The sequence below is a fragment of the Ostrinia furnacalis genome, unplaced genomic scaffold (genome assembly GCF_004193835.3).
Source record: "Ostrinia furnacalis isolate ACB-3 unplaced genomic scaffold, ASM419383v2 OfSCF0140, whole genome shotgun sequence".
NCBI classification, from domain to species: domain Eukaryota; kingdom Metazoa; phylum Arthropoda; class Insecta; order Lepidoptera; family Crambidae; genus Ostrinia; species Ostrinia furnacalis.
This window is the reverse complement of record NW_021130379.1, coordinates 68,343-89,910: the sequence shown is the minus strand read 5'-3', so window position 1 is coordinate 89,910 and position 21,568 is coordinate 68,343. Positions and strand designations below refer to the sequence as shown.

At 37.6% G+C, this 21,568-nt stretch overlaps 1 protein-coding gene across 1 annotated transcript in view; it reads left to right on the top strand.

The window, feature by feature from the left end:
- Tob (Transducer of ERBB2) overlaps positions 1 to 20,640 on the top strand; it is a 57,233-nt gene extending 36,593 nt beyond the window's left edge. The window contains exons 2-4 of the mRNA XM_028304138.1: positions 16,110 to 16,407; positions 17,843 to 17,934; positions 18,996 to 20,640. Coding sequence (XP_028159939.1) covers positions 16,119 to 16,407; positions 17,843 to 17,934; positions 18,996 to 19,373 — 759 coding nt within the window. The 5' untranslated portion in view covers positions 16,110 to 16,118 and the 3' untranslated portion in view covers positions 19,374 to 20,640. The remainder of the gene's footprint in view (positions 1 to 16,109; positions 16,408 to 17,842; positions 17,935 to 18,995) is intronic.
- Positions 20,641 to 21,568: the final 928 nt, after the last annotated feature.

Here is a 21,568-nt window from a genome sequence, read left to right as displayed (position 1 = left end):
AAATTGCCAGTAAGAGGTAGATAGCAGATCATAGCAACGATTACATAACGAGCGAACCCACTTAACCTTCTCCAATCAAGTCGAAAGTAAGAGTTATTTGCCTATTCATTATGTTTCCAATTACATCGAAGGCCGTTTCTTATCGGCTGTAAGTAATTACTAAATCACTGAAACCGTGTATTGTACACATGGCTCTTCGTTACAAAAAGCGTCTACGTAAATGGTATACAGGGTGTCCCAGAATGGGTGAATCAAACTGATAGGGGAGGTAGCTCTACTAATGTACTATCCCTAAAAAATATGAAAAAAAAAAGCGGATAAGGAAACGAAAAAAAATGTTAATGAAAAAGTGAAAATAAATCAGCTTTGCCTAAGTATCTGCCTATAATTGCTGCGTTTGGAGTTTACTTGTACTTTTTTCTTACTAATATTAATTGTACATGATCACTTCGTTTATCTGCAAACAAACTAGATTTCGAGTTAAGAGCACTTTATTTTTTAAAAAAATCCAAACTCAAAATTTTTTTTTCATATTTTTTTGGGATAGTAGTACATTAGTAGACCTACCTCCCCTATCAGTTTGATTCACCCATTCTGGGACACCCTGTAGGTATTTCGGTCGATAATCGGTTTATCGATTTTTTCGGTCTATCAAGTTGCAATCTACATGGAATAGTGACACGCTAGTTAGGTCTGTTTCTAATAATCACGCTAGTAATTAGCCCCAAACTATACGAGATTGTACCAATTATGACTAGAAACATGAAAAACATTTTTGAATAGACTATGAATAGATATACCATATCAACATATTATTATGTAGGTAGGTACCTACATACGTACATAGGTATGTACGGACAATATCACATCAAAATAACACTCTAGTTGTAATGTGTTACGATTTTGCGACAGTAAAGTTTGACTGACGGCCTTTACGTGTCATATTACTAAAAAGTTAAACGCGCGATGAACACTGGTTTAAAATGACATTTAAACGTATTAAGGGGGTTGCAAGTTTGATTTAGTACAGTTAGAATAAATAGGTACTTGAGATAGTTTCGACTACGCAGTTTTACTTATCAAGGAAACGTTTTCAGTCGGATGTTTTATTATGATAATATTGATACATAATTTTGCCTTCAGTATCCTTTTAACATACCCCCGAAACCTCGCTAATAAGACGTGGCAAACGTCAGAATAATGAAAATCGTATGCAAATAATATGTCGGCCATTTACTTTGTACCTACTGCCATGCAAATTTTGCTAGCCTTGACTTTATGAATAACAAACATTTATGTGTGAAACATGTTTTATAATAATCAAAGATTTTATATACTGCCTGAAATTTTGAGTACCTACCTAAGTGATTGTTAAGTAGGTACTAAAGCCATATTTACGTCATTCAATATTTAATGTTTAATTTGTAGTGTTATTCTTTAAAAAAAATGTTTCACATTGGCCTGTTAATTTATTTTTAATGCTTTGGGCAAGTAAGTATTTAGTATCGTCACCGTCGTGGCAGAATTAAATAACTGACACTTTTGGCAAAAATCACTTTTTCCACTTTTTGTATAGTAGAAAGTGTGACCTATATTTTGGTCTTACTCTCGTGGCAATATCTATGATATTTCCAAAGATTTATCTTCAGTTTAGTGAAACTATTGACCATAAATTACAACTCTGTTTGTTGTAAAATTTACCTGGCAAAACTGAATAAGTGACTTTATTTAATTCTGCCACAACTCACTGCAAAACATTGCTTCAAAATACTTGTACTAAGAAAGTCAATAAGTGACTTTATTTAATTCTGCCACAACTCAATCCGAAACATTGCTTCAAAATACTCGTACAATTGTGTTTTTGATTTATTTCATTTTTGTAACATTACTTTAAATGTTACTTTTAATTTCAATGTTCATTACTCAGATGTTAAACCTTCATCATCATCATCATTTCAGCCATATAGGACGTCCACTGCCGAACATAGGCTTCCCCCAATGATTTCCAATATGACCGGCTGGTAGCGGTCTGCATCCAGTGCTTTCCTGCTACCTTTATGAAGTCCACGTTGTGCTTTTCGGTACGTGCCTTCCACTCCAGAACCTTGCTGCCCCATCGTCTGTCAGTTCTGCGTACTATGTGCCCTGTCTCTTGTACAGAAAAACTGAGCATAGCCCTCTTCAAAGCACGCTGTGTAACTTGAGTAAGAGGCCGCGTTCCCGAGCCGTCATCAGTGGTAACACATACAGATTGTAGATTTTTGTCTTTAGGCACTGAGATATTTTGGACGAAAGGATGTTGTGTAGTTTCCTGAATGCTTCCCAGCCGAGTTGGATTCGACCTCTTTCTCTACCTAGCTGAAACGTTTGTCCGAGGTAGACATACTTGTCAACAATCTCAAGATTCGAGCTCCTAACCAACAAAAGCTTTCGACAAAAGCTTCGTTTTTCCATGTTGTTCACCCGAAGGCCTACCTTTTGGGAGACTAAGGTCTTCGAGCATTGTGCCGAGGTCTTCCAGTGATTTTGCCATGACCACACAATATCGTCGGCGAACCGAAGCTGAATGATGTACTCGTCGTTGATGTTTGTGCCGAATCCTTTCTATTCAAGGAGTTTGAAAGCGTCTTCCAATGCAGCGGTGAATAGTTTCGGAGATCCGGAGATATAACATCTCCCTCATGCCTCGCTGCAGAGGAATCGCCCTCGTACTCCACTCCTGTACTCGGACCAACATGGTGGCGTTTCTGTACAAGCACTTCAGCACCTCGATATGTACCGACACTTTTCGGAAACCGGCTTGTTCGGGAGGCTAGAAGTCATCGAACCTACGCGCGAGATCATTCGTGATAACTTTCGCAAACAGCTTGTAGACATGACTCAGATGCGAGATGGGTCAGTAATTCTTCAGCAAGGTTTTATCCCCTTTCTTGAAGAAGAGTACCACCACGCTTCTGTTCTATGCCTCTGGCGTTGTTCCCTGGAGTAAGACGAAGTTAAATAGTCTCTGAAGGACCGAGGTTATCCCGTCATGACCCGGTGCCTTGTTGTTCTTTAGGTGTTTGAGAGCCATCCTAATCTCGTATAGGCTGATAATGCTGATATCCACAATATCTTCGTCGAGGTATATAGCTGTCCATAAAACATTTCAATCTCACCCAGAATCTCGGCTTTTGTTGGCGTTACACCACCTTCCGCAGTCTTCAGCTTCGTCAGCAGGCTTCGCCCAATAGAGTTGTCTCTAGCGAACACTTTCGAGCCTTGTTTCCGCTCCATCGCCTCTTTAATACTATTTGTATTAAAGTTGCGAACATCATGTCGCAAGGACTTCCATATCTGTCTATTGAGCTGCCGATGTGCCTTAGCGTCAACGGAGATCTGCAGTGACATTGAACGTCGTTCTGCCATGACGTTGAGGGTAAGGGGGGATCCCTTACCCTCAACGTCATGGCAGAACCCTATGGATCCCTAGGGAGATATCCCTTTTACAGTTTTATTGTTTTTGGATTATTTTAATTTTGATATTCATTTTGATGTTGGTTCTTTCAATTTAATTTCAATGTTATAGGAATCTGATGTTGATGGTTACCATACCAATTTGTTAAACATTTATAAGTATTTAATAAGTAGGTATATTCTAGTAATATTTAACAATTTTACAGATTTTGACTAAAATCGCATTAACAAAACAAATGAAATAAAATGAATAAATCAACATTTAGGTCAATAAAAGTGTGGCAAAATTAAACAAGTGTACTTATTCAATGGAAATATTCGTTTTTGTAATACCTTGGTTGTGGCAAAACTAAATAAGTGACATGAAAAAACTAAATAACTGCAACTTAGTTGTAAAATACGGTTGTGGCAAAACTAAATAATTACATTTTTATTTTTTTTTATTTAAAATAATACAAAATAACATCATCGAAGAATATTGATTTAATAAAGGTAAATTTGCTGTATAAAATATAAAAAGACCGACAGTAAAATATTTTTACCCTTAAAAGTTATCGCCATTTTTAACGAAAAAAATCACAAAAACGTGATTATCTCGCAACTTTGGTTTTGTCAGTTATTTAATTCTGCCACGACGGTGACGGTATTTCATTTTGACAGTCTCTGAGGCATGCCTAAGTACTATGGTATAAATACTGAAAAACTGAAAGTCAAGAACAGATCCAAGTACCTATTTATAACAGCAATTCGTCCAATTTTATAGGTTTGGACTAATTCCTTAGTGTCGTGTCTGAAAAAAGTCTGAGATGGTGACGTTTCACATATTATTATTACTACGAATCCAATTAACTGGCACACGAGTTCAAAAACTAAACCAACATTATGTTCAACCTTGTAAGCCTCGTTGGCTATTAAGTAAACAAGCACAAACCTAATTATTAACCTATCAGATGGAAACAGCAAAATGCTTCTAATACAATACCAACGTGTATTAGTAGAACCTTAAGGGGAGTACAGACTATTTCTATGTAATATAACGTTCTTACAAATGGTACAGGTAAAAGCTCGGTTTCTAAAACATTTTCATGTACGAGACTATTCCTACCTCTCGTTCCTACCGCTGCAACTCCTGTTTAGCCAGCATTATACATATCACATCACAGCATACAGCTTGACTGTCAATAAAAATCCAACCAATAAAGGTCAAGTTTGTCACGGGTGTACCAAAGGGTGATACCATGTGACTCTAGAGTCTAGACTCTAGAAGATAATATCATAGAGCGGCTCATACATAGTTCAGTCCAAAATGTGACAGTTTTTATGTCGAAAGATGATCGAAAAGTCTTCTTTTGTATGAAGTTTCAACGGATTCGATTTTCGATTCGACCCACTGTTACAAGTCAATACTCACCTTTAGCCTCATTGCCGTGTTCTGTAAACCAATAGAGTGCTATTATAGAAAGCTTTTATCGGCGCGCTGAAGTAAATACCGAATAACGTGATTAATCTTAAGGTAAATGAATTCCCCGGCCTTCATACTTCACGGTTCACATGTCATGTTTAGGCAAACCGCACGGCCTGGGAAAATGTGGCGGCTGCCGTCTAAGTTATGGGAGAAAGCGATTTAACAATAAATAGTAACTAGTAACGTCTCTACGAGCTATGTGGCCCACCTACTGCCACTTGATTTTAGCACATCTGCGAGCTAAGTCGGTCACTTTGATTCTCCTGCGGATCTCCTCTTTGGAGATTGGGAAGGCCTTTGTCTAGCAGTGGACGTCATTGACTGAAACGAACGAGTAACTAAGTACTAGTTATTTTATCGTTTGAACTCTATTAACTGCGTTTACATCACATAAAACTAACAGTCACACAAATAAGTTAAACATGCGACTTTTAGGTATTGCTAAGATGCAATCTTAAAATAATTTGAGAAAGCTTAGGACTCTACGTGCAAACTTATAATTTGTTGGTTGACTTCTAATAAATAACCTCATGTTATACCTTGTTTGTACCACATGAAGCAATAAAGATATTATGATTATGATTCTTTACCTTAATATTTTAAAACCCTTATCAAATGTTACTTTTAAAAAAACAGCGCTCTATAATTACAATTTTTGAAAGCTTTTGACTACAATCCAGGCTTGTTCTTCTACCTAAGGATGCTAAAAGTGAGATAAATTAATACCGCGCTAGCGTATGCCTTCCCCACCGCCGCCGGCTGCCATTTCTCATCATGACCTTCCTAATGACAAGGGTGGCTTTGTTAGTGATATAATGGTGGAAGCTATTTACCTGGAAAATGCCGGATGGTACCTATATAACGTAATAACGTTATTCACCCATAACGGTATAACGTTATTTCGCCGCGATTCCACCATTTATTTTAACGATCAACCCTAGAACGTTACCTACGATTGTTAGAGTGCGCAATCAATTTTCATTAGTTTTTGAAATTGCCGGTTTTACGATGCAGCGCATTCTGTTGCGCAATTAAGATTGTTAATTAAAGTTATACAATGTGTCGTTTTTATAGATAAAAATATACGATGTTGGTATGGGCAATGTACGCTAATTTGAGTGTAGGTAGGTACTCGTAATATACCTACACGAACGTTAAGTATATTCTACTATACGTAAATATTCTAGTCATCTCGATATTTTTTCTTGTAGGTACTAGGTTTTCCCAAAGCCTAGGAATATAACTTTGCGCAATATTTTATGCGTGCTCAATATAATAAAATCGAATAAAGTTTATTATTCCTAACCCATAAAAATATAAAATAAACTCAATTCCGTTTTACCTCTCTTTTACGGCTCTACCAATCCCGTATGTAACACTCGCTTATTTTTCAGTAATATAGGTTACAGCGGTTACAGGCAACGAAGTTGAGCCTATGTAGATACTTTTAACGACTTCCTAAACTAGGTAGAACGTTCCAGAAACTTCTGGAAAGGCCATTCATCTCGCCGAAATTATCTTAAAGCCTGGGGCGTAGACAGGCACGAATCTAGGGGGGTAAAATGGGGCGCCTGCCCCGGGCGGCAGCCTAAGGGGGCGCCAAATGGAAAGAAGGGGTTTTTGTAAAAAAAATGTTTCACGGTCATTCCATCAATAGTTAAATTGAAACGCTGTTGGTTTTTAAGCTCATCAAAGTCATGAGCGCGTCGACCTTTTTTTAGGCATCTCAAACGCTGTGAGGGGGCGCCACAGTAACATTTTTTCCCCAGTTAGAAAAAATCGCAGATCCGTGGCTGGGCGTAGACTTCAGCTATCCCATTTATTTTGTGCGGTATAGACCCTGAAGGAAATGTTACACGAAGTCTCTCGAAGGGTTTATTATTTACATTATGTAAGTAACTTGGAGTAGAGAAGCTCAAGAATGGTTAATATACAGAGCGTTGTTGCAATTTTACTTTAGTTAAGTAGAGTCAGAGTTAAAGGGGTTAAGGATATGGAAAACGAAAATTATTTACTGCAGGTCACTACAGAGTAGAGAGACTACGAAATTATACCTAAATACTTTCAGTTAGGACGTGTTAGTTTACAAGAAATGCATTTTCAGGCGTATTTTTCGTATTGTAAAAAATAAACTTTCAGCCAATACGGTTACGTTTCTTCCAGAATTTTCCAATAACAATGAATCTCATTTCGACTGAAAATCGTATATCACACAAGGTCGTTACCAGGACAATTTGACAGACAAAAGGAAACTTTATTAGCATTAGAAAAGGATCCGATTTGTTCGCTCGTTTGTGTAACGACAGTGACAAACTGACGTCGAAATGTCCTTCAAGTGAACTTATTATTTTCTGTGTATGATGTCAAACAACAAAATAATGTCTTTTTGAACTATTTTCAACGCTAACTCCTCATAACCTCATAATTGTTTATGAACAATTATTGTCTTTCTGGCCTTACTATTTAACTGCAATCCTACTGCGGTTGTGAAATCGTATCCCATCAGAGTCAAGTGCTAGTATGATGAGCAAAAGCATTTAGGTAGGTACCCTAAATAGAGTAAAAGCTGATTTATATTATCTATACTTATAATAAATCTGTAGAGAGGTCAATTCTGTACATGAAATATATTTTCAAAATAACTATCAGGGGGTGATTAGTGATCGATACTGATGCCAAAAATGCAATCAGTAAAATTTTTGTCTGTCTGTCTGTCTGTCTGTCTGTCTGTCTGTCTGTCTGTCTGTATGTTCCTTATAGAAACAAAAACTACTCGACGGATTTTAACGAAACTTGGTACAATTACTCTTCATACTCCTGGGCAGGTTATAGGATACTTAGGAATTCCCACGGGAACGGGAATTAGCGGGAAAATACTTTTGTATGAAAAATCTAAACCGCTTAAGTTAGACGCTTGAAATTTGGCATGGAGGTACCTTAGTAAACTTAAAGCTTAGTTGCAACAGGATATTGGAAAATTCCCACGGGAACGGGAGTTAGTGGGAAAAAACATTTGTATGAAAAAATCTAAACCGCGTAAGATAGACTCTTGAAATTTGGCATGCAGGTACCTTAGTAAACGTAAAGCTTAGTTACAACAGGATATTGCAAAATTCCCACGGAAACGGGAGTTAGCGGGAAAAAACATTTGTATGAAAAAATCTAAACCGCGTAAGATAGATGAAGGGGGTAAAACGGGATCCACGCGTACGAAGTCGCGGGCGGACGCTAGTAAAAAATAATTGTGCTTTTATTAATATACATTTAGTCAGGATTCAGAGGCTTTGACCGATATAGATCAATTAGTCATAATAACTAGAAAGATGTTTGTTTGTTCCGTAAAAGGTCAGTCAAAAACCAATGTTTATGAGACCCACGACATTCGATGGTTGGAAAAATATTTGTGTAGTCATACACCACCGCCAATATCGGTAATTCGGTATAGCTTTCCAATAATATCATTATTTTTAGGGGTCGTATCTTCGCTTTCAGAATATTTTTATTTCTCCCCCGGACAGCCTCGCAATCTAATAAACTTGGTACTGCCTAAAATGGTGAAAAAATAAAGACGAAGGAGTCCTAAAGTAAATCTTAAGTTTATTATACCTTATGAAATTGGCGACTTAATAACTTCTAGTCGACAATTCAGTATTCAGCCAAGTACCATTAAAAACTTAATAAATACCTTAGATACTGTAAGTATTTCGTAAATTACGGTTCTCAGAACGAATTGAGGTAATTTTGTTATTCGAAGAGAGGTACTCTACAGCCTCATACAAACTTAAATCTTCTTTATTAAGAAGCAGTATTTAATTAAGATCAAATACAGATGTTGTTTACATTAACTTTTCTGATTACCTATTAATAAGTAGGTAGTACCTATGTAAACTTGCTACACCTATGCGTCCTTATCATTAATTTCGTTTTAGTCTATTTTTCTCGCAAAAAAGGTACATATTACAACAAAATAAGAATAACATACCAGTAGGTACATTACTTGATGAAATGTTAAGCGACTGTGAAGAAATATTACCGAGTCTTACACTGAAATTGCTTCAGTAAATCTAGTAGAGCTTAAAAATATCCCATCTCAAGGATCACGGGAGTTGCTGCGATTCTCAAACTGTGAAACACAGCCCCCACACGTATAAAGGATATGGTTTTACTGACTCTACAAAAATATGTAATAAATTACGTCACTGATAAGACCCAAGTAAGCAGATGAAAAGAGCAAGTAAACAAACCACTTTTAATGCGTTTTACTTTAGCAATATATGCTCGTATAGTTTTTGTAAAATTACATTTATTTGTTGCGACCAAAATAAAACTCATAGATTATGCATACGCCACGTAATCTAAAATTTTCAGCTAGATAGATTGAATCAATGCTTGAATATGAGTAGAGTTTTGAACTTACTAGTTTTATGATATGAGGTAGAAACTCTTGATTGTTCCATTTTTCGGGGTTGGAGTTATCTTTTAAACAAACGTATTCGCCATTACCACTTTTTCTTTATTTTTACCCGACTACGGCAAAGCAAAAGGAGGGTTATGATTTTTTGAGTATTTTAATCACCTAATTATTTTCTCTTAACATAGGTGTAGAATACCAAAAGTTTGAGAATCTCCACAATAATTTGCACTACTTCAGAAGGACGATCACGTCGGTAGAATAAAACTCCATGCAACGCACGAAGGAGAATACTTTTCTGAACTTTCCCGATGCGAATACAATGGCTGACAGTTTAAAGAGTAAATAAAAGCATTTCGCCTGAAGAGAAACTATGCAATCTATAGAGTTGTCACGAGTTTGGAAATTGTTGAGCACCGTATGAAATTCTGTAAACTTTGTTCATTGTGAATACGAGTATAATAAGTACGCAAATGTTGTATAAGTTGACAGACGCAGAACTCTACAGTCATAGTTACTCTAGTTATTTCAGATGACATTATGACATTCAATTTACAACATTTTATTTTAAATCCCTCAAAAATACTGAAATCAGGCAGACTAATGCCCGTTTTCACCATCAACCCTTAATTTTTAAGTGGCCCCTATATTAACACATAACATGAATTTTGTTTTCATAGGGGTCACTTAAAAATTAGGGATTGATGGTGAAAACGGGCATAAGGCTGAGATGCACCACCTTATTTTATCCATAACAATAACATTAACCAGTGCTTTTTGTATGGAATTTGACAGATTTTTGACCTTTGTAAAAGTTAAAGTAAGGTGGTGCAACTCAGACTAAAAAGGAACAAGTTACAAAACATTTCTGACGTCGTATTCTATCCAATTTACGGATTACGGAACCATTAAGTTTCATTCCACTCGTCCCACCGACCTATTTAAAAACAAGGTAAAGCTTAGGTACGCCTACACAGCACCACCTAATTGATACCTTACAAATAATACAGTTGGTCTCGGAAAAAATACCTATCTTTCTTTTTTAGACATTACCGAATCACCTATCTACTTAATTAGGCAAGACACGTAACTAGAATTTCAGCTAATATGAAATTTTTTAGCCAACATCATCGCTGTAAAAACGCAGGCGTTAGTGGAATGGTTAATTTTTTTCAATTGTTACAAGACTCATTATTTTAAGGTTTACCTACTACATAACTACAGGTAAGCAACAAGTGACACTTTTCTGGATTCTTTATCCTTCATCTGTGGTTTGAAATTATTGATAGACAGACAGCCACTCACAAGCATGACTAAAGGCGACTCTTTCTGTTTACTTTTTTCTGTTATTAAGATTTAATTAGGTACAGCAGATGGCTGTCATTCAGCAACATGTAAATATTGCACATGACTGTACACGACACGAAAGCGATTCGTTTGCGCAGGAAAAAACCACGGGCATAGTCACGGACGCCCGCGCACGTGACCGGATCACGCAATAATGACAGCGCGCCAGGACAGGGCCACCATCTCGGCTGAACCATTTAAGAACCTAGTAAGGGACACTTTTTCAGATTTTCGTTTTTTGTCATAAATCACCTTAGAATTAAGGTCTCCACAGGATGTGAAGACAGAAATCGCTCTATTACACTTAACACCGGAGAAACGCGTTGCTAAAAACCTAGTAAGTCCAATTAAAATTTGCAAAAACCATTATCAAAACCTAGCAAGTTACAATGACCATTTAAAACCTAGTAAGTGCATGGACTTACTAGGTTTCAAAATGGTCAATGTGACTTACTAGAGGTAAAATGCTACTGTAATTTAAATATTATTTCGAGTTCTGTTGGCTGACACTCGATAACCATATCAAAATCTGGGGACTACATGAGTACTGATTCATATTCGATTTTGATTTTGATTTTTACGAGGCACTTTTGTCAAAAAAATAATTTTTAGTGTTAGTAAAGAGCATAAAACTTGCAATTTTTAACTAAATATATTATTTTATTCCATAAAGTATACTCTAGTAACTAATCTTTAATATAAACATCGGAAGTTATCCAAATCTTTAAGCATCTTAGCAGGGCAAATGAAAATGCGTTTTTTCGCTCTCCTGTAAAATTTGCTCCGCTGCACTTACTAGGTTCTTAAATGGTTCAGCCGATAAGTTTGGAGAACGTAGGATAGAAAGACATGAATGAACCCTTTGCTGCAACAAGGGATCGACTTTCCCTCTTTGGGCACAGCATGTTGAAAAATGTTATTGCTTTACGACCTTATGTTAAGTAAGGTTCAAATTGTGGTGGCAATAATAATATATTCAACAGACAGAGCCCAATAAAGGGTTAAAGATTGGTACATCCACGGCTGAAATGTGCTGATGCTTCATCGCACCGTGTGCGCATACGCATATAACAGTTATTGACTTCTAAATTCATGTCAAAATAGAACTTGCTGATTGATACCTGCTGCCTACTTAGAAATTGCTGATTCCATAAACGTACCTAGTAAACTACTTACCTACAGTTTTTAATAGCCGAATAAGCTTTGAAAAAGTTAGTCCCACTGATTAGTATTCAGATGGCCACCCTACCGCCGGGACGCATGAATGGAATAGAATAGAATAGACGGGAATCTTTGTCTCCTAATAACACAAAAGAATAGTTCGCCTCCTGAATCAACGGATGTCTCTTTTCAATAAACTGACTGATTTCGAATTGATAGAAAATAGACGATTATTGGGTTTCGGTTCACAAGATAGGTACCAATAATTGATGCTTTACTGTCCATGGTGTAAATGTTTTCTTTATGGTTTTAAAACTTTGTTTTATCACCGTCATCCGCTTTGCACTAGAACGAACCTTGACTTTAGAACCTTAACTTCGAACTCCTCTTAAGTTCTTCTCTTCAATGAAATAAATTATTCTAACTCTTCAATGAAATAAATTCATTGCGGGTCCAAAGACAGTTTAACTTTCCCCCGGGACAAACTTGACCTTCACTGGTTGGGTTTTTATTGGCGGTCAAGCTCATGGCTACACAGGACTTCACAGGAGTTTCAGCGCAGCGTCGGGAACGACAGGTGGGAATTGTCCCGTAGCTTATTAGGTGTCGGTTCTGATACTACTTACATTGATAACGATTATGATTGCAAGGAGCTACTAATATTATTTTTCTTTTTATTGGCCAAGTAAGTACCTAGGTTACAAAATCCGAGTGAAGTCTGAATGACTGTCTGAGCCTTATTCATCTGTTCTCTGTAAAGAACTGCATGATTTCTTAAATTTATTCTTGACTGCATCTCACTTAACAACAGGTGTGATTGCGGTAAAATACCTGCCATGTTCTACATTTAAAAAAGGTTTATCTCCTTCATCTTCATCTTCGCCTGACTCTGTTATGCGGGGTCTTTCCCAATTATGCGCCGCCATATTTTCTTAAGATTTATGGTTAAAATGCGCTGAAAGTTACGAAACGGTGGTTAGTTTAGTGGCATTCTTAATCCGCCGATAACGCCGATTTGATGGCGGCCATAAACTGTTTCTTTTCCGTTCGCGCGGTTTTCGCTTTCCTTGTTTTGCAAATGACGTGGAAAAACGTGCTAGATAGTTGCCCTATGGTAAGTGTGCTTGTGAACAGGACTAAATCCAACTCTCACTTCAACAACTACTGGTCATTCCATTGTTCTTGCATGGAATGCAAATTGGTGTAGGTAATGGTATGGGCTCTATCAGCCCAATAATGTGGTCTTACAATCAAGTACAGAATAGATTATAACCCCTATCACAAATATTTTGATGTAAGGTAAACGGCTACTAGTTCGTGATAGTACGTAAGTTCGTAAGTTTTTTTTCTAGCTCAAATAATAAGCAAATGGAATATTATTTATAAAAATTCTTTATTACTATAAAAACTCTATTATTTAAGCTATCTAAAAAACCAAGTACCAACATTGTGGCGCCAAAAATGAGAGCAATACGAAGCTTCAAACTCTCAGAGAGCCAAAAACAGCCGTGCGGCGTGAAAATGTTGCTCTCACTGTAAGGTTAGCGCTCCAACTTCTTAAGCTTATAAAAAGGCGAAGAAACGTCCATTTGCATAAAACTTGTAATGGTGGTTTCATGAGTTCCTTGACAATTGATTTGGCTTAGAAAAAAGTTATATGAAAACGTAGAATTACTTTAAAATTGCGATTAATTGACTCACGAAATAGCGTACATATTATTTTTCGGGTGTCCCCTGTTTCGTGATACTACCGAATCAAGGATATTATGGATAATATTTTGATGCTTGGTTTTTAAATAATTATTTATGATAATTGAAATGTAAGTTATGAAATAAATAATACATTTATTTAAGTTTCTCATGATCTAAATTCGGTATATGTTTCGTTCACTAGAATTTATATGACACGGGTTTGAAGTTCACATAAATGACCAATTTTAAGATAAATTAGCATAAGTACTACCAGGGTAATTTTGGTTTTAATTCGATTCGTTTTATTTAACTTGGTTTATTTGTATTTTACATGGGATAGATAATAGTTAATTGACACAATTTGACAATAATCCATGAATTTTACTTGGGGAATTTGGAATAATCAGTATCACGAAACAAGGTACCGTAATTATTGTTACTTTTTCCCAAGTTCGTGATATATAAAAGTATAGTGTTAGGTACTTGTATGACACAAATAACATCAAAGAAATCGACATATTTTTTAGTTTTTAATACTTACCTACCTAAGTAATAAATTAATTAATTTTTATGATGAGCCATTGGCGTATATGGGGTTATTTTCAGGGGGGGGACTACCCTCACTTGAAGCAGCTCCAGAGGTGGGGGGTTAGTGCCCCCCCCCACATTTTTTAAATTTAGACTTGTATGAATATTTTCACATATCGTTAGAAATAAAATATCTAAATTTTATGGGTACGAAGGGGAGGGGGGGAGGGGGGGTATGCCCTAGGTTTAGGTGTATTAGGTGTTTAGAATAAAATTCCTTTCGCAAAATAAAGCGGTAGCGAAGTAAAAACTCTTTTGATAAGTATTCCAACATCTTTTTTTTGAGAATGAGGCCATTAATTTAAAAAAAATGCGGACACGCTAAACAAACTCATGTTGTCAAAACGTTAGCATTCCCACGAGCAAGTCGTTAGAGGAAGGTCGCATTATATCTGTTACGGCTAAAGATAGGTGTGAACATAAACTTAAGATTAGCCGGCTAAACTTAAGTTTATCTTCGACGAGGTGTTAATGTTAGTTTCTTCTATCTTTAGCCGGCTAAACTTAAGTGTAACCGCAGGCCCTTGGATAAAAATGTAGAAGGAAATCGAAAAGGAATCAATGTAATAATGTTTACTATTTTGAAACGAAAACTTTATTATAAAATAATCACTTTCATTACACATACTTTTATGTACCTATGTAGGTATTCAAAATTACAATTATTACAATAACAAAATATTAATTACTCAAAACAAAATCTACCTAATAATTAAAATAAAATAATAAGGAACCATTTGGTCGTTACAGAATCTTCTGTAGGTATTTAAAATTACAAAATGCGCGTTGTCTCCCCTCCGCCCCCTCAAGCCCTCCGCTGGTCTGGCGCGCCCATCGAATACATTTTTAGCCGTTTCGTTTTGGCTAATGTGCACATTAGCCGGCTAAAGATGGAATATCACGACGCAACTAACATGTTATCGAACTTTAGCCGCTTCTCGAAGATAAACTTAAGTTTAGCCGGGTAATCTTAAGTTTATGTTCACACCTATCTTTAGCCGTAACATATCTATTCTGTGCGGAAACAAACGCTCGCCAACATTCGTTTGGGATTCGGGAGCGACGACCGACTACCGAAATAAATAAAAAGTAAATATAGGCGAAGGATAAACATCAACAAATGTACTGATATTTAAATAAGGCCTTATTTATCGTATTTTCTTTGGAATTTCTAATTAGCTGATTTGCTTTGGAATTTCAGTTCACAGACTATTTGTGTCTGATCACTTTAAAAAGCGGGAAGCTTCTCGGGATAATTAAGCTACATTAAGTTAATTATAAGAAAGAACTTTTTCCTTCGCAAAAGTTCTGGGAACTAGGCCACTGAAACGTCTTTATTTAAATCAATCAATAACACTAACCGGGCCCAATTACGGGAAATCGTCTTCGAAGTAACATTAAATATTGGATTTGCAAATTGCTACCGGTGACTATTCATAGAAGCGGATCGATTCAATTTCATCGATTAGTTCTGATTCGGCACGCGGCTTGAATCGATTCGAGACCGATTCATAATGCGGTTGCTCACGGCAATTGTACGTTACTTACATATTTTATTTGGAATGTCACGGTTGAAAAATGCTCAATGTCATGGTCTTCTATCTAATAATGGAAGTCGTGGTAATCCTCAGATATTTTTAAAACGTAAACTTTACGTTGTTTATCTGGAAATAACGACTGTTCGAAGAAGTCTTTATTTTAGGAACGACAACGAGCACGTGATGTATCAAAATAGAAAGTCGAAGTTGTAGGTAAATGCCTAGGTCGTTGTTAATGACAGCTCAATCCCTACGGGACTTTTGTAAAATAAGCCTTTAATATTCCCTTTTTAAGTAGGTAAGGCGGTCTCTTCTCGAATTGTCTTCATTTCAGTCGTACCTATAAATAACTTGGCGTTAATCATTAATTGTTTAAGTTAAGTAACTACCTATGGTAATTTTGAAGTTAACTTATTATTGTATGCTAACGCTATTTTATCTTTGTCCACAGTAAAACAAAATGCATATTGAAGTGCAAGTCGCCCTCAACTTCGTCATATCCTACCTATACAACAAGCTGCCGAGGCGGCGGGTCAACATATTCGGTGAGGAGCTGGAGAAGGCGCTGAAGGACAAGTTCCGGGGTCACTGGTACCCCGACCGGCCGTGTCGGGGGTCTGCCTTTCGGTGCCTGAAGACTGGGGGCCCGTTGGACCCCGTCCTTGAGAGGGCAGCGCGGGAGTCAGGAGTTCCCGTCAGGGATGTGCTGGAACACCTTCCTAGGGATCTCGCCGTCTGGGTTGATCCAGGTAAATATTCTGATTATCATTGTTCTATTAAAAACTTAGTGTAAACCACATTTTATAGATTTTCACATCCTCTTCACATTCGGTCGTCTCCTATCGCATGAGTTGGCTGAGTCATGGTTGAAAATCTGCTTGAAACGACTTAGGTCCGATTCAACCAAACTTTTATCCGAGAATAACTCCTGGTATAACTGGCACATTGACAGTATCAATAGGGAAATATGTCCAAATGTCGAATAAGTAATTGACGATTTATTCTGATATTAATATTAACTCTTGTTTGGTCGAATCCACCCTTAGAAAGATAGGCTAGCGTATGAATCTACGAGTATTTAAGTTTATTTACATTTAGGTTGGGATTAGCTTGCACATTTTAAGTTGATAGAAGGTACTTACCTACCTAAGATGTTGTTATTTCGAGAAAATCTTAATGCACCAAGAAAGATAAATGGCGACTATAAATAAACCTTCATGATACCTAAGTGGATTAAAGACTTCCTCAGATAATGACGAATGATTGACATGTAATCCAACAACAAAGGTGTAATCTGAATGCGACTAAATACACGTAATAGCACAAATAAAGACACCGTTCGAACAATCAGTTACGTAAGAAAACCCTGTTATAATAACCACAAACCATTTTTCATGAGCATGCTAACTAAAAAGTTACACAATTAAATATGAAGTGTCTGTAATAATACGTAAGTGATACTTTAACGTGTAGTAGCAAATGGACGAGGCCAGACAAACAAGACAAGGACAATAACAAATTATGGCTAGGTCTGAGCAGAGGTTCCCAACAATGAGAATACACATTCAATGGTTTAATAATCTTTAACTATGAGATGGCAAAGTTATACTATGTACTTTATCTACTACACGAGATCACGATATCTTCAAGTCTTAAGTTATCTGATATGACTCGAAAGATAGCTTCAAGTTTATGTTAGTTATCATTCAATGTTACCAGTAACTTTATAGATATTGCGTTATCGTCAATGTAAAAACTACTCTGTTTAATACCCCCCTTTGAAAAGGGGAACGCGGATCAAAAGGTTGAGAAACACATTTGTAAACCATCTCCCGCTTGCAACCAGTACCGATTGTAATCCATTGATGTAGCAAACTAGATCAATTCAGTATTTGCCAAGTCGCTAAGTGCTCTCGCTACGACGCAAAATCTATTTTGCGTGGCAGCGGATGCAAAAAGATTTCAAAGTAAAACGTGAGAGTGCATGCATTATAAACTTTTGATAAAAACGGGAATTTGATTGGTTTATGAATATGGATCCAACGCTGAACTGGGTCGATTATTCAATTTCCTCGTGAACACCATTTTCTCCCGTGAATTATTGTGATTAGGAGGGGAGGTTTAACCTAGTTTTGATGTAATTTTGACCATGTTAATTAACCTATTTTGTTTCTTTCATTACAGGTGAAGTTTCATACCGCATCGGGGAGAAAGGGGCGGTGAAAGTGCTGTTCAGTAGCGACGAGCGAGCTGCTGATGAGCGAACTGATAGAGAGGTAAGAATCGAAGTCTAAAAAGCTGTGAAACTATTGGCAAAAATACACTACACATAAGTGCTAAATGGCAAAGTTGACCCTCTGATTAATTTTGAAGATCATAATATCTGTCATCTCCGTGTTGGTGAAGCAAAAGGTGGACTCGCATGGTATTTTAGCGCTTGCTTCAGTGAAATGTGATTCTACTCGAAACTGATTTAGCCAAACGCACTTGATTGATGTTAACAGCCTAGTGCCGTTGTAATTTATAGCACAAATAAATCAAAGCAACAAATCAAGTAATAAGGACTTAGCTTTGAGTCTGGCAGCTTAATGGACTGATCATTGTCAGGCAGATGTGGATGAATTTGCTGGCTAGATTTTTATTATGGACAAGACAAATCTGCTACATCAGGCCCGCAGCTGCTTGGTAATTGTAGATTGTTTGCTTTGTTGAAACATTAATTGCGTCAAGCTCAAATAATGGCCGATTAATTACTCGCGGGTGATGATTTTGGCAAGTGCACCGTACATACTGACGATGAGAAATACCCTGACGCGATTGTAACCATTTGGATACAGACTTTGTGGCAGGAATAAGTAAATAAATAGGATGACCTCTGAAGCCATTGGTAGAGTGCCAGCTATACAGCAGTTGAGGGTTCAGATATCAATCGCGTGCGTAGATGACGGTTCCACCTTTTGATGACATAATGAAAAATAGTGAATATGATGAGTTTTTGAGAGATCACCAAATTATGTTGCTCTGTGGTTTAATCGTTGGTCCTTCGTATTTTTTCTGGGCATCTTATCTGTCCACTTGGGCTGCAGACTGCAACCACAGGCGATACTGGGGCTGGAGGCTGCGGCCAACCGCAGTCATCTAGTAGATGTTCAAAAAACCGTGGTGGCTTGCAGTTTGCGTTCTGCAGTCCATCTTGGACTTGTACCTTTACGCTACTTCCACCGCTCCTGTAGGCTAGAATATACCTACAGTATGATCGATCACCAGTTTTAATCAACGTTTATAATCGATCACCAGTTTTGATCCTTGAATTGACAGTTTCTGTTATCCCTTCCAGGTGACTCGCGCTTTCAACCCCGAGGCGCAGTGCTTCCGGCCGGTGGAGCCTGCGGCGGCGCCGTCGCCGCCCGCGCCCGCCGCCTTCTCCCCCGCGCCGCCGTTCCGCGCGCAGCCGCTCACCTTCACCACCGCGACCTTCGCGCAGACCAAGTTCGGCAGCACCAAGCTCAAAACGAGCAGCAAGCGCGCCAACCGCATGTCGCCCACGGAGTTCAGCAACTACATCAAGCAGCGCGCGGTGCAGCAGCAGCTGGCGGCGCGCGCGCTGTCGCCGGCCGCCGACCCCGCGGCGTACTTCGTGGCGCGGCGCGAGCCCGCCCCCGCCCCCGCGGCCCCCTACCCCCCTGCGCCCGCGCACCTCCTCCTCGCCAACTGAACGCACGCGCGCCGCACGGCCCGCGCGACCCGCTCATAGAGTCTTTACTTTTTTACGAGAGAGGCGCGCGCCGCGATTTATTTTTTTATTTTCCGCGGGGGCGTCCCGCGCCGCCCGCCGCTTGTGATATCCGTACGATTTTCCATAACTTTTTGTATTCTCGTTCGTTACGTCGATGTGTAAATTTATCGATAGGAGCAATAATCGGCCGCGCGACTCGCCGGCGATTTATTTTCGTAATATTTAATGCCGAGTCAAGTTTTTGATGTCTTCGTTCGATATCGATATATTCGTAGGGTGTAAGGGAGCGAAAGGCCTTTGGCCGCGTGCGCTTACGACGACGTACCTTCTAGAGCGAGCCTGTATACATACGTCCTCCGATCTAAGAATTACTGATATATAAATATGTATACATAATATATATATATTCGTACGCGATAATTGTCTAATTTTTCACGTGGATACGAAAAAGCCAATAGAGAAATTACGTATTTTTAATATTGAAATTGATAATTCATACTTACTAATAGTGTACTCTGAATGTATCGTACTCTAATAAACGTTTGCATATCCGTGGACGCGGCCGGTGGGCGCGGCCGCCGAGGCGTCGGAGTTCTCACCTAGCGTAATCATCACTCGTACGATTGTACCCTTGTAATAATTATTACAATATACATAATATAATAGATTTAGCTACGTTTCAATCTAACAGTATTTTTTTAAGAAGATATTAGTCCTCGTGTACATTACCGGTCGACCGCACCGCGGTGGCCGGTCTTAGTCTTATGGTATACTTATATTATAATATTGTTAAAAGACATGAATAAATGATAGAAAAAAAATATTTCTCAATTCGTTAATATAACGGGTGCATGCAAATTCATGGAAAAAATACTATGTGTTATTTATCTTTTTTATATTTCACTTGGCATTGGCTCAGTTTTTCAATGGGGCCGTAGCGTAAGTGCGAGTAGTGGGTAGTCGTAGAGTAGTCGCTCGGCATTGGTTGTTTCAAGTACCTACTAACTCTCCAATTCGGTGCACAACGTTGACAAGTTGTATACCTGTATTGAAATGTGCAAATATTTTTACTATTTTTATATTTTGATTTAGATTAAGTCTAGTTGTATGATTTGAATACCTTAACGTGTACTTTATTGTTACCCTATAATTATTAAATTATTATCTAATGTGTATATTGAGGTATCTCGATTGAAAAACTGACCATAAGGCTACAGTATTTTGTAGATAAAATCTATAAATGTAAGTTTAATAATAATACAACTTAGTGTAATGAGATTTTTTATTATAAAGATACTTTTTATTTTTCTTTCTTTTGTAAGATATATTCGATGGAAATGTTAAAATAATATAATAATATTTGCATAATATAGTAAAAGCGGCTCTCCATGTCCGCATATAATTAGTCAATAATAATTTTTCATATTGTTGTACGACTTTTTAAGTTTATATTAAAATGTTTTGTGCAATCTAATGTGTGTGTTTATTCGAAATCCCGTATTTATTACAGAAATAAAAATAAAAAATGAAAACCCCAAACGCAAAAAAGAAAACAACATTCTTAACAACATTTAAAGGCCCAAAAGATAAGGAGACATGTAAAGTGCCCCATAACCATAAGGGCTACCTTTTTCTTTTTTTATTATTTTCTATTGACGTTCATAAGTGCCACTTGTGGTATAAACTGAATAAAAAAAAAAGAGCATAAAATAAGGTTTATAGATGACCCACGCTGAACTGTCCCACCAAACTCAATGACAGGGGGGCGCTACCATCGTTCAACTATTTGGTTTCCAACATGGCAAAAATCTGAACCAGCGATCCGGTATTGACGGTGGCGCCCCACTGTCAATGTCATCGATAGGACAGTCCAGTATTTTGGAACTATACTTCGGGGTACCGCTGAAAGAAGTCAGACCCTTCATTATTCAGATGTTTAATACTATAAATATACAAAACTTATTATCTCAAATAATGTGGTGGAAAAATCAAAGACAAGAAATCATAATGGTTTTTTCCACTTTGCTCACCAAGGCGCCCTACTGGTCGGGCAAACTGGATGCGTCTAACAACGCACTGTTATAGGTGTTTGCCAACCTTGATTTTTAGTTTCTCAAAAATCCCGCTATATTATTCGCTCACTGAACTTGACGAAGGCGTTAACGTGAATTCTA